The 10,108-nt window shown below is 39.7% G+C and overlaps 1 protein-coding gene and 1 long non-coding RNA gene across 4 annotated transcripts; one reads left to right on the plus strand and one right to left on the minus strand.

Annotated features, from left to right (window-relative positions):
* Nucleotides 1–1,232: 1,232 nt before the first annotated feature.
* LOC125983572 (ral guanine nucleotide dissociation stimulator-like 1) lies at nucleotides 1,233–9,808 on the minus strand. The gene is made up of 16 exons (XM_049744935.2): nucleotides 9,521–9,808; nucleotides 7,630–7,916; nucleotides 7,260–7,304; nucleotides 6,988–7,187; nucleotides 6,779–6,918; nucleotides 6,480–6,704; nucleotides 6,312–6,415; nucleotides 5,978–6,062; nucleotides 4,621–4,707; nucleotides 4,184–4,216; nucleotides 3,943–4,064; nucleotides 3,598–3,687; nucleotides 3,353–3,482; nucleotides 2,885–3,187; nucleotides 2,656–2,770; nucleotides 1,233–2,583 (listed from the first exon to the last, which is right to left on the minus strand). The coding sequence occupies exons 1-16, from the start codon at nucleotides 9,542–9,544 to the stop codon at nucleotides 2,444–2,446; spliced, it is 2,130 nt and encodes a 709-aa protein (XP_049600892.1). The 5' UTR covers nucleotides 9,545–9,808; the 3' UTR covers nucleotides 1,233–2,443.
* LOC125983573 (uncharacterized) lies at nucleotides 4,733–7,263 on the plus strand. Of its 3 annotated transcripts, none has more exons than XR_007486749.2 (6): nucleotides 4,733–5,123; nucleotides 5,639–5,737; nucleotides 5,987–6,089; nucleotides 6,348–6,677; nucleotides 6,774–6,951; nucleotides 7,035–7,263. It is a non-coding gene; the product is annotated as an uncharacterized lncRNA (long non-coding RNA). The 3 variants fall into 3 exon arrangements; XR_007486747.2 differs by having other exon boundaries at nucleotides 4,740–5,123; nucleotides 6,774–6,946; XR_007486748.2 differs by lacking the exon at nucleotides 5,639–5,737 and having other exon boundaries at nucleotides 4,747–5,123; nucleotides 6,774–6,946.
* Nucleotides 9,809–10,108: the final 300 nt, after the last annotated feature.

Here is a 10,108-nt window from a genome sequence, read left to right on the forward strand (position 1 = left end):
TATCAACGTGACCTCCGGCTTCCTCTTCCAGGAATGGGGAAGAAGGCTGTGTTTACCAACTGTGCACAAACAGAGTACTGCCCTGGTTTCCGAAGCACATTTTACAGCCAGTGGGCACAAGTCAAACATCTATAGTACACAAAGCATGAAATTAACACAGGACACACGTGAGCATATCCGTACACTCATGTGTTTACTGCAAAAACAGCTGAGGGTCTTTCTGGGAGGTGAAGCGGAGGGCATCTGAATGTGACAACAGTGTTGCCCAATGTGTTTCTGGTGTTTTTTTTTTTTGGGGGGGAGGAAAAGTGTGCCAACAAATCACACCACACCTCAAAAACCATGAGGTAAACATCTAACCACTAGAGGGCAGTATTGCCTCTACAAACAAAATAGCAGACGGAACTCTGGTACAATATATTCAATTTATGGGGTACAACGGATCCCTCAGGTGGAGGATAGTTTTGAGAATGCAAATAATGCCAACTAACAGGTCCCCTTATTACACTTATAGGTCACCAGGGGGTCAGCATCATTGATTTTACTCAGCTAAACTGCATGCCTCATCAATCTTCATTGGAGGCTTGCGTGAGTGATTTCCTTGACAAATCCAGGCGAGACCTTGAAAGTGTCTGCAGGGCCCATGCACCAAAGGCAAAGAGGGCATCGTGGATACAAATGCAGTTTGCACACATGACTGCAGTACACACGCATACATAATGCATGAGAAAGTGTGAGATGAGTGTTGTGTTTCTCCTGAAGAAATGCTGACCTGTGCATCTCGACCAAATAACAGCCACACGTGAAAAGAGTCCCTCTGCAGAGTCGGAAAAAAATGGTACGTAGGTGTACTGCATTTACTTAAAGGAGGGGGGAAAAAAGGAAAGAAACATCTCATTTTTTAAGAGTAATTTATTTTTTATTACTATTTTTTTAGTTTTGCAAAATGAGCATATCAAATAAATACTAAATGGCATGATATAGATTAGTTCATTCCGCATTTGGGTGCAAGAACCAAAATGACGGAAAAAGGCCTTAATTGGATTTAATTTCAAAATTGAAGGCAACTATGCAAGTGGAATAAATGCAACTATTTACCGCCACCTAGTGGCTGATTGTTACACTCATCAGCCATATCTGCCTTTAGAAAGAAAGTATTTATGTGATTCAATTTGTTTTATGTGTATCAAATTTTAAGTTTAAGGTTTTGTAATACACCAGAGAGATTGGAGATTTGTTTTATTTTTAATTAATATTATTTATTAGCTTGTTTTACAGACTTGACATTCTTTTTTTAATAGACAAACTCACTCGACCACTCATGTTATTGAAATGATAGCCTCAATATACTTAAGCAACAGTTCCATTCAGGATAAACATGACCGAACCACCTGTATTAAACATATTTGTTAAACATTTTAAATCTCAATATCAAACAGTAACATTTAAAATTAGGCACCCCATTTTTTTTTTTTAGGTTAGGCTTTAAAATTGGCGACAAGGTTCCCTGGCAATATTAATCAAAGAAAAAATGTAATTAGAATGAGATTCAAGTGTGGGATTAAAACACAAACTGAAATTCCTCTGAGGAGTCTCATGCATGTGCAAGGCGTTCAGTCCATCAAAGTCTCTATTGTTACCATGGTTACCAGAATGGAGGAATGCCAACCTTGTGGTCAGGGCTGTCAGCCAGTTATACCAAATCTCCCAGCAACAAGGAGGCCAACACGGCGCTCCCATGTAAATACGTCGGCAACAGGTGTGGTTACATGAGTACAACTCACCTTGACAGGATCACAACACTCGACATTCCTTTTTTTGCACTCTTCATACATCATCCAACCAAATGCCCCTTCCTTTTTTTTTTGTTTTTTTTGCAATGTTGTATACAGCTACAACTAGCGGCAGTCTTTCTGGTAAGAATACCCTTGGGGAAAAAAAGGTCAAGGAACTGTTGGATTAATAGACACGGCCACAACTGGTAAATCCATTGAAAAAGTCTACACCCCCCCCCCCCAAAAAAAAATCTACCTTTACAAAGATAATAATGTTCTTAGAGATACTGATCTAACGCTACATTTTTTAAAATGCACTAAATCATAAGGAGATGTGCTTATTGTAACCAAAACATTTAAAAAAAATACACTATAATTATAATTTTGAACGCTACCATAGAGAAAATGTCACTCGGAAGCATTGTTAGCTTTATAAAGGTAGAATTGTTGTGCCTAATAAAATGGCTAAACGTGGCTATTCCAACACAGTCACAATACATCAGGTATTTTAAAGTTGAGTCCCCATTCTAGTGAGAATCATTCATAAAGTGCTTTTTTTTTTTCATCTTTGCTACCATAAGAGCTTCACATTTTTTTTCTCCTCTTTGCTGCCAGCAAAAGAGGAGCACGACAGGTTTCTCTTTTTACAACTATCCAAAGTTCCATTTCTATTTTGTGTAACGGCCTAGACTAGAAGTAGCTCTCAGCGGTTTCTTGTTGCCTTTGTGGAACCGACGCAGGACAAAATCAAAGTTGGCCGTCGTTGACATGGCGTAGAAGACGTTTGCTTTGTCTGGTATGAGCAACTCTGGAAATAAGACACAGGAGATGGAGTTAGTTGCTGATGAAAAAGACAAAATATCCGTGTGTGTGTTCTGACCTCTCTCCTGCGAGATGACCTGCGTCAAAGTGAATTCCTGCCAGGTCATGTGATCCAGATGATGTTTCTCTAAAACCCGTTGAATCACATGCGCGGTTTTGTCCTGGCTGGTCAACTATGAAAACGTAAAGAACCACAAAGAATGAAGATGATTTGAAAGATGAAGTGCTTTACTGCCACCTTGTGGACTTAAACGATAAATAAAATATTGTGCTGGTAATCAACTCACCAAGACACTCTTGTACATGTTGCCATTGTTGTGACCCAGGTCCACGCTGACCCTCACGATACAGGAGTCGGCGCTTTGGCGGTTGTAGACGGGCAGGGAGGTCATGGACACGGAACGTTTGTGGTGGGGGTCCGCCAAAAGCCGAGTTGCGGCGGAGCTGCAGAGGGAGTCGGAAGACGAGCCCACGGGGGTTTGGGAGTCTGGGGATGAGGTCGTCGAGGAGCAAGGAGAGGATGACGAAAAAGATGAGGAGGAGGGGGAAGAGAAGACCTCGGATACGTTGTTGCAAGAACTGTGGAAGGACTGCGGGAAATAAAATTTGTCATATAACTTCTTCAAAACAAAATATCACAGTTTTTTTATTTTATTTTTTTAACCTGTACTATATATAGGATAGTGACATCATCACTACAGTGCTTCACAGTTAAAGGTTCTGGGTTTGAATCTCATCTTGACTCTCAGATTTACCTGTAATCTGATGGAACAGGAAGTGTTTGGAGAGGACAGATCTTCCAACTCAGAACTACTTGATTCCGAAGATAAAACACTGATCTGGTCTGCTGGGAGCTTTTTGGATCCATCACTCATTGTCAAGAGACTAAAAAAAAAAAACATTTCTGGGTTTTATAAATCATGAGGACATTTTTTTTTTTTAACTGTGTGCGTGCGTACGTGCTAATATGGCAAACCTCATATTGTGGCATGATACTCACGAGGAAAGTTTCTTTGTGAGTGTTCTGTGGCTCCAAGTGGTTGGTGAAGCCACATCCGCCGGAGGCTCTAGCTGTCTTGAAAGTTCATAGCTGTAAAAATTAGATAACGCTATCAGGAACACAGTGGAACATCCAATAAATATATCCTTGACAGCTTTTCCTTTTTTAAAAAAAAAAAAACATATCTAAAATAAATATGAATGATATATAATAGTATATAAAATAAAAATAAAGTATATAAAAAAAGTGACTGTGACTATGATATTATTTGGTGCTAATCAAGATGCATGCTTTAAAATTATGAAATTAAATAAAATTATACCCGAAAAACTTCCTCCAACGTACCTTTCTTGGTCGCTGAGCAATTTATGTCCTTGCATCCAAGCAGCAATTCTTGGATGATGAGGCAGGTTGAACTGAGAGCAGGACATTTGCAGTACACGGATTTGGGACAGAACCTCAAACTCCTGCGGGAACAATCAAGTTTTAGATGAATGGAAAATTCTCATATGGCAGCAAGCTATTTTGCACAGTATTTTACTCTTGTGAGTAAACTGAACAAGAAATTCTGAGTAACGCAACTCACCCTCCTCCTCTTCTCAAAGTTTATGAGTCCAGCCTGTCAAAACATTGAATTATTATAAGGGTGTGTATTTATTGCAATAAATGATTAACCCAATAATATAGATAAAACAAATATTCCTTTGTTTAATTTGGGAGTTTGATACACACTTTTTTAAAGTTCATTTATCATGTCTATCATTACCTATTCCTAGAAATTAAAAAAAAAAAGATTAATCACTTTCACAATTTTCCTAAAGCATCATGTATTTCTCACGAGCTATAAAAAGCAGTGTGGGAATAAGTTTGCTGCCTATTTATTTTTGTTTGGTAGCTGCTGACCATGTACTGTAATTACCCCTTGGGGATAATAACCTTCAATCATTTCATCCTTCCACGGAATGGAATATAAAAAAAATAAAGATACAACTGTTTCTTTGGATACATGATATATCCAAATACCTCCACTGTGTCCGGCAGGGCCGTGTCGAGCATGGTGAGGACGGTCAAATAGGTACCCAGGTAAGGCACCACGCCGCTGGAACTATTCTGCAGGACACACCAAATAATTTATTCACCTAGAATAATTGTGAGATGTAACTGTCGTTTCAATCCACACCGTTTTTTTTTTTTTTAATGGCGTGCTTGTCCTACTTTCATTCAAGGTATATTGGTCGAGTAGCACTGCCGGCTGGCTCATGTTTCAACCCAGGAGACGGTGCAGATGACTCATAAAGAACTCCAGTCTATTATTACTGGCCTATAATCCTGGTGGATCTGCGGCGGCCACTTGAAACTTGTTTAGCACCGAGTGGGGGCCAAAGATAGTTTTAGGTCTCTGCCGTGTTTGAGGCAGATGTGAAATTATCTCCCTTGTGGAGCAGAGTGATTTTGAAAAGGTGGCATGACAGCATCCTATAGCATTTCAAAGTTCTCGCTCACCTCCCTGAAGCACAGCTGTCTGGGTATGTAACGACTCGGATATTTTGGGAGAAATATTATCCATAGTCGGTTGACCTCGGTCTCGTCGAAGGAGGCCGCGTTGACTTGAATTTAAAAAAAATGAATGTATCATTGCTGCAGCAAATTAGGTTTAAAAGGGATGTTTATAACATCCATGCACCGGTTTATAGCATAAGCGCTGACCTCTAAACTTTGGGTAGACATTAACCTGGATATCCTGTTTAATTGTTTTCCTCTGAAAGGAAGGGCGGCCACGTTCAACATTTCAAATGCTAGAACATCGAGTTTGAAAGTTCGCAACAGAGACTTCTGTGTATTTCTTAGTCATCATATTGTGCAGAGCTATGTGAAGTTGCCTGAAGGAGATGGCAGCAAAAATATAAATAAAACACTTTTCAGTAGAATATTTCAGTCAACATGAACTGAAATTATGATGTTTCATAAGAAGTAAAAGGAAAAATAAAATCATTGTTTACCTAGCATGGAGCCCTTTGTTAATCCTGTCATTCATTTACAGGTTATAAAGCACATGTGAAAAGTTCTATTGTATGTGGAGTGCACACTGCTTTTAAAAGCTTCTGAAAAGATCACTAAAGATATTTTTCTAGGAATCTAGGTAGGTGCAACACTGACTCTGATAAATATTAACTTGGACAAAATGAAAGGTTGTTCCTCTTGAACAATAGGAGAAAAATATTTACTGTATTCAGAATATTTCATCAATATTTTTACTTAGGCAAATATTGTTATGCAGGATTAGTTTGCTATATTGAATTAATTTAATGATTTCAGGAGATGTTTTTTAATTCAGACAACAGGGTATTACTCTATTTCATTTTTTCCATTTCGGTCTCACCTCCACCAGGAGTTCTCTGTTGGTCAGAAGACAGTTTTCATCCGGAAATGTTTCACACAGCGTCTCAAACGTAACCATGCTGTCCCTGCAAAAACAACAGCGAGCATAACAGGTAACAGGAGCAGCTGTTATGTCACCGACAAATAAATGTTAAGCTTTTATTATCTATGACATTTTACTAGCTTAGCGCTGTGTAATATGGGTCATCCAAAAGCAAGTTATTTGCTGACACTGCTCGAAAAGAAGGTTCACTGCCCTCGTTAAAAGAGAATTATTATACATTAGGTGACGGAAAAGCTGCGAATGATCTCCTTTCGAGGAAAAGTGAGTTTACCTGCTAACTGCAGTCCAGGTTTTTCTTAATCTATAGACTGCATTGGACTGAAGAGCGGACAGGATTGCCTTGAGGGAGGAAAAGTTCTTCAAACGATGACAGTCCTGGAGAGAATCATGAAGGTTAGATATGTTGACGAGTTGAGTGAGAAGAAAAACATGCAGCCACCTGCGCTACGCTAATCCACTTCTCTATGATTCGAGCTCGTTGTGCTGGTGTCGGACCAGAGGTGGCGGACACAGGTCGGCAGAGGAGGGATATGATGACCAGGTTGGTAATGGCATTAAACTGTGCGATGGTGGCCCTGATGGTAGGAGACATGTTCTCCTTCTTGTCTCTTTGTGACCAGATGCAGCCCAAACATTGGTAAGGTGCCACTTTGACAAATAAATCCTGCAAATCAAATCAGGGTTCAATCACCCATAAATATAAAACGTTATTTGTCACGATGGTCTTGGTTAGCTTACAGAATCCATGCGAGTGAGTTGCTCTGCGATGGCTCTTGCTGAGAAATCCAGAATGTCCTCTCGGTCTTGCGAATGCTCACATTCGGAATCGTCATCACCTGAAAGCAGCTCGTATCGTTGGCTCGCACGTGTCTCGGAATCTGATGAAGCAGCAGCAAGATCAAATAAGTATTGTGAGAAAAATATTATCGGATATGATAGAGGAGCACCTTCGTTCTGGAACCTCCGAAGTAAATTTTCCGTTTGCCCGGCCAAGGAACAGAAGTTGGGCTGAGAGTGAAGTCGGATGTGCACAGCAGAGCTGATCCGAAGGTGATCCAAAAGAAGTTGAAGCCCAGAGTGGAGCGGAGGATCCCTGAAGTCTTCACTGTATTCGTCCAACCATGTCTGGATGAAGGCTAAGAGAGGACTAGGGAAGCAATGATTTTATGATTAATGCAAAAATAGATTTGGAAAAATAATAAATAAAATATCTACCTACCTCAGGTTGCATTCGCTGTCTTCCAAGTCTAATGCTGGAGTGTCTCTGCAAAAATGGACACGAGGGAAGAAAAATTCTATGCAATTATTATATTTTTTTGTGTATTTCACAATAAATATGATTTGTCCATCCCTAATCCTGCACTTGAGTCACGCAAACCACATTGTGAGCCAGTCAGGACTTAATTGTTGTTGTTGTTTTGTGAGCCTTTCGGTAATGAGCACCTGCAGGCTACTTATTACTTTTCAAAATGATTCACAGGCAACATCATTTGCATGCAGAGAAAGAACTTTGACCTTTTCGTCTCGGTCGAGAGCAAACAGTATTTGTAAAATAGGCATGTTTAAATATATGTTGTTGGTATTCCAACCTTTGGAAGATGAGCTCCAACAGTTTTTCCGTACTGGTGAATGTTCTGTACGTGGAGAGGAAGATCCTGCCGTAGTCGTGCTCCGGACAGTCGGGGTCCAGGAGGTGACTCACGAGCATTTGTAAGCTGGCAGCCTTCAGACGCCGCACTTTGTTGGTTCGGTATTGGACGAAAGCGCACGATGGATTGCAGTCGGGGTCGGGCGAGGACGAGACGGGCACCCGGTGCAGCGTGATCCCGTATACTGCACCATCTTCAAATTCCTCACCCCACTCCTGCACTGGGTTCTGTGGATTGTGTGTGTGTGGGGGGGGGGGGGGGGGGGGGGGGTCAGGAATGCTGAGATGAGAATGTGGCCAATCGAACTGATGATAAATTATTGATAAAGTTGAGCAACCTATTATTTATTTATTTATTTATTTATTTAATTTATTTATTTTATTTATTTATTTTGTTTAATTGTTTTATGATTCTTATTTTTTTATTTAATTTATTTACATCACGTTCATTGTTAATTGAGAAAATACTCGACAAATGAATTATTAAAAATATCGTTAGTTGCAGTCCTATTTAATTGCCACTTTAAAGATTGATTCTAGAGATTAGAATAAAGTGAAATGGCCAAGAATCTTTTACAGCTTCAAGTGTGTTTATAATGTTTATGGACAAATAGAGGATTAGTAAATGTTTCAGTCATCTAATAACACAGGAAACCAAAATAATATCGAAATGTCAGTAGGATACAATACTCGAGTGCAACCACCTTGGGCCATTATTAAATATGTAGTTTGATCCACATGGATGGATCCCTCAAAATAGGTCACTTGAAAAACTGCAGTGGTAATTTGGAAAAATCCTGTTTGTCCATCGATGTATATGATATACATATATATCAAAGGTTTTAAAACGTGTTACGTAATTTGTTCTTCCGGCTAATCCATGTGGTGTACACGCACCACCTCACAAATCTATAAAGTTGCACGCAACAAATAAATAGACATGCAATGTTATTACGATACTCCACTCTGTATTAAACCCAAACTTTAAGGGGTGGAAAAACTCTTTATATGCAGAAAGTTGGAATTAATCGCTAAGCAACGGACAAGTTTAGGATTACTCACACACAAGCCATTGTCTATCGGAGAAACTACGTCGTCGTTTGTTCTCTGAACAGAGAGGAAACATTGTGTCCTCCTTGTAGCCATTGTTAGTGATGCGCTGGTGGCACTAAGCACAACTATGGACTTGAATAAAAAAATTAAAATAAATCATTGCGTGACCTTTTGCCCTCATTTCTATCAGATGGACCTCAAGCACCTTTTGTAGGGCCAAAGAGGTACATGAGTTAAAAATGTTCCAGGATCTATTTTGAAGTTTTCCTTTGAGACAATCAGCGTATACATCTAAGCAATCCTGAGGCACTTGAGAGTTGTGGCAAGACAACTCGTGGCTGCTTCACCATGACAACGTGCCTGCTTGAAAATGCCCTGGGCGTTTGACACTTTCTGGCTGAGAACATCCTGACTTGGCCTTGTGTGAGTTTTTTTCCCCCTTTTTGAGACGCTCAATGGAGCTCATCAAGGGGAAGTTTCGAAGATGACAAATTAATTCTTTGTTATCAAAGCCTTATGTAACTTGCCCCTGCACACACACATATTTCCGTGTTTACAGTACATTCTATGCAAATGCATGAAAATCACACACAAAAAAAAAAGTTATAAATGAACAAAAGGACATTATACAAAAGTACAGTGGTCTTTTTGTTTTGTCTGTTAAAGTCATCTATCTTTTGACTTGCCAGATTCATTCTGGAGCAAACTATTTCCCATGCAAGCTGTTTTCTACTTTCCAACTTTCCATGATAATTCAAAATAAAACCAATATGTCCTACCATTGTCAGCTCCCATTTTCCCATCTCGCTTGGTTTCTTAAGGAGATCGACTTTCCATCTTCTCTGGACTTCCAGCTGGCGAGAAGATCCGTCTAGGGCTGCATAATTGCTTACGGTAAAACTTTTGCAAAGTAATTACAAGGTCACATTAACGAGTTTTATTAAAGTTAAAAATGCGTGGGAAGATAGTGGAAAGTGTTGACTACATTATACGGGTGCATCAAAATACGGGAGCGCCCTAAAGGGAGTTGCCGAAACTTGTCTGAAGAATCTTGAAGGCTAGACTGGACACACCGGCTGCGGCTTACTTCCAATATATAGTAGGCGGGGTCGTATTGGTGGAGAGGTGGGACGCACTTTGGTCGCCAGCCAATCAGAGCCTCCTTTTCATTCTCCGTTTAAAAGTAGTGATTTTGGTACCGTAGAATGGAGGGACACTTTAGAGGAGTGTAAATAACAAACTTTTATTTTATTTTATTTTTTTACTCGAGTCTAAGCCCAAGAAGCTGTCTATTTACGTATTTTTTTTTTTAATTAAGTAACCAGTACTTTTTAAGAAGTAGAAAGTGCAGATACCTGTTGACAAAT

The sequence above is a fragment of the Syngnathus scovelli genome, chromosome 16, assembly GCF_024217435.2.
Source record: "Syngnathus scovelli strain Florida chromosome 16, RoL_Ssco_1.2, whole genome shotgun sequence".
Lineage (NCBI taxonomy): Eukaryota > Metazoa > Chordata > Actinopteri > Syngnathiformes > Syngnathidae > Syngnathus > Syngnathus scovelli.

What these genes read in the sequence shown, in the direction of transcription:
- LOC125983572 (XM_049744935.2), bottom strand. Translation starts at nt 9,544, where the DNA reads ATGGGAAAATGGGAGCTGACAATG. An exon ending in CCCTGCCGGACACAGTGGAG is followed by an intron (nt 4,217 to 4,620) that starts GTATTTGGATAT and finishes ATGTTTTGACAG; the next exon opens with GCTGGACTCATAAACTTTGA. An exon ending in TTGCTCAGCGACCAAGAAAG is followed by an intron (nt 3,688 to 3,942) that starts GTACGTTGGAGG and finishes TAATTTTTACAG; the next exon opens with CTATGAACTTTCAAGACAGC.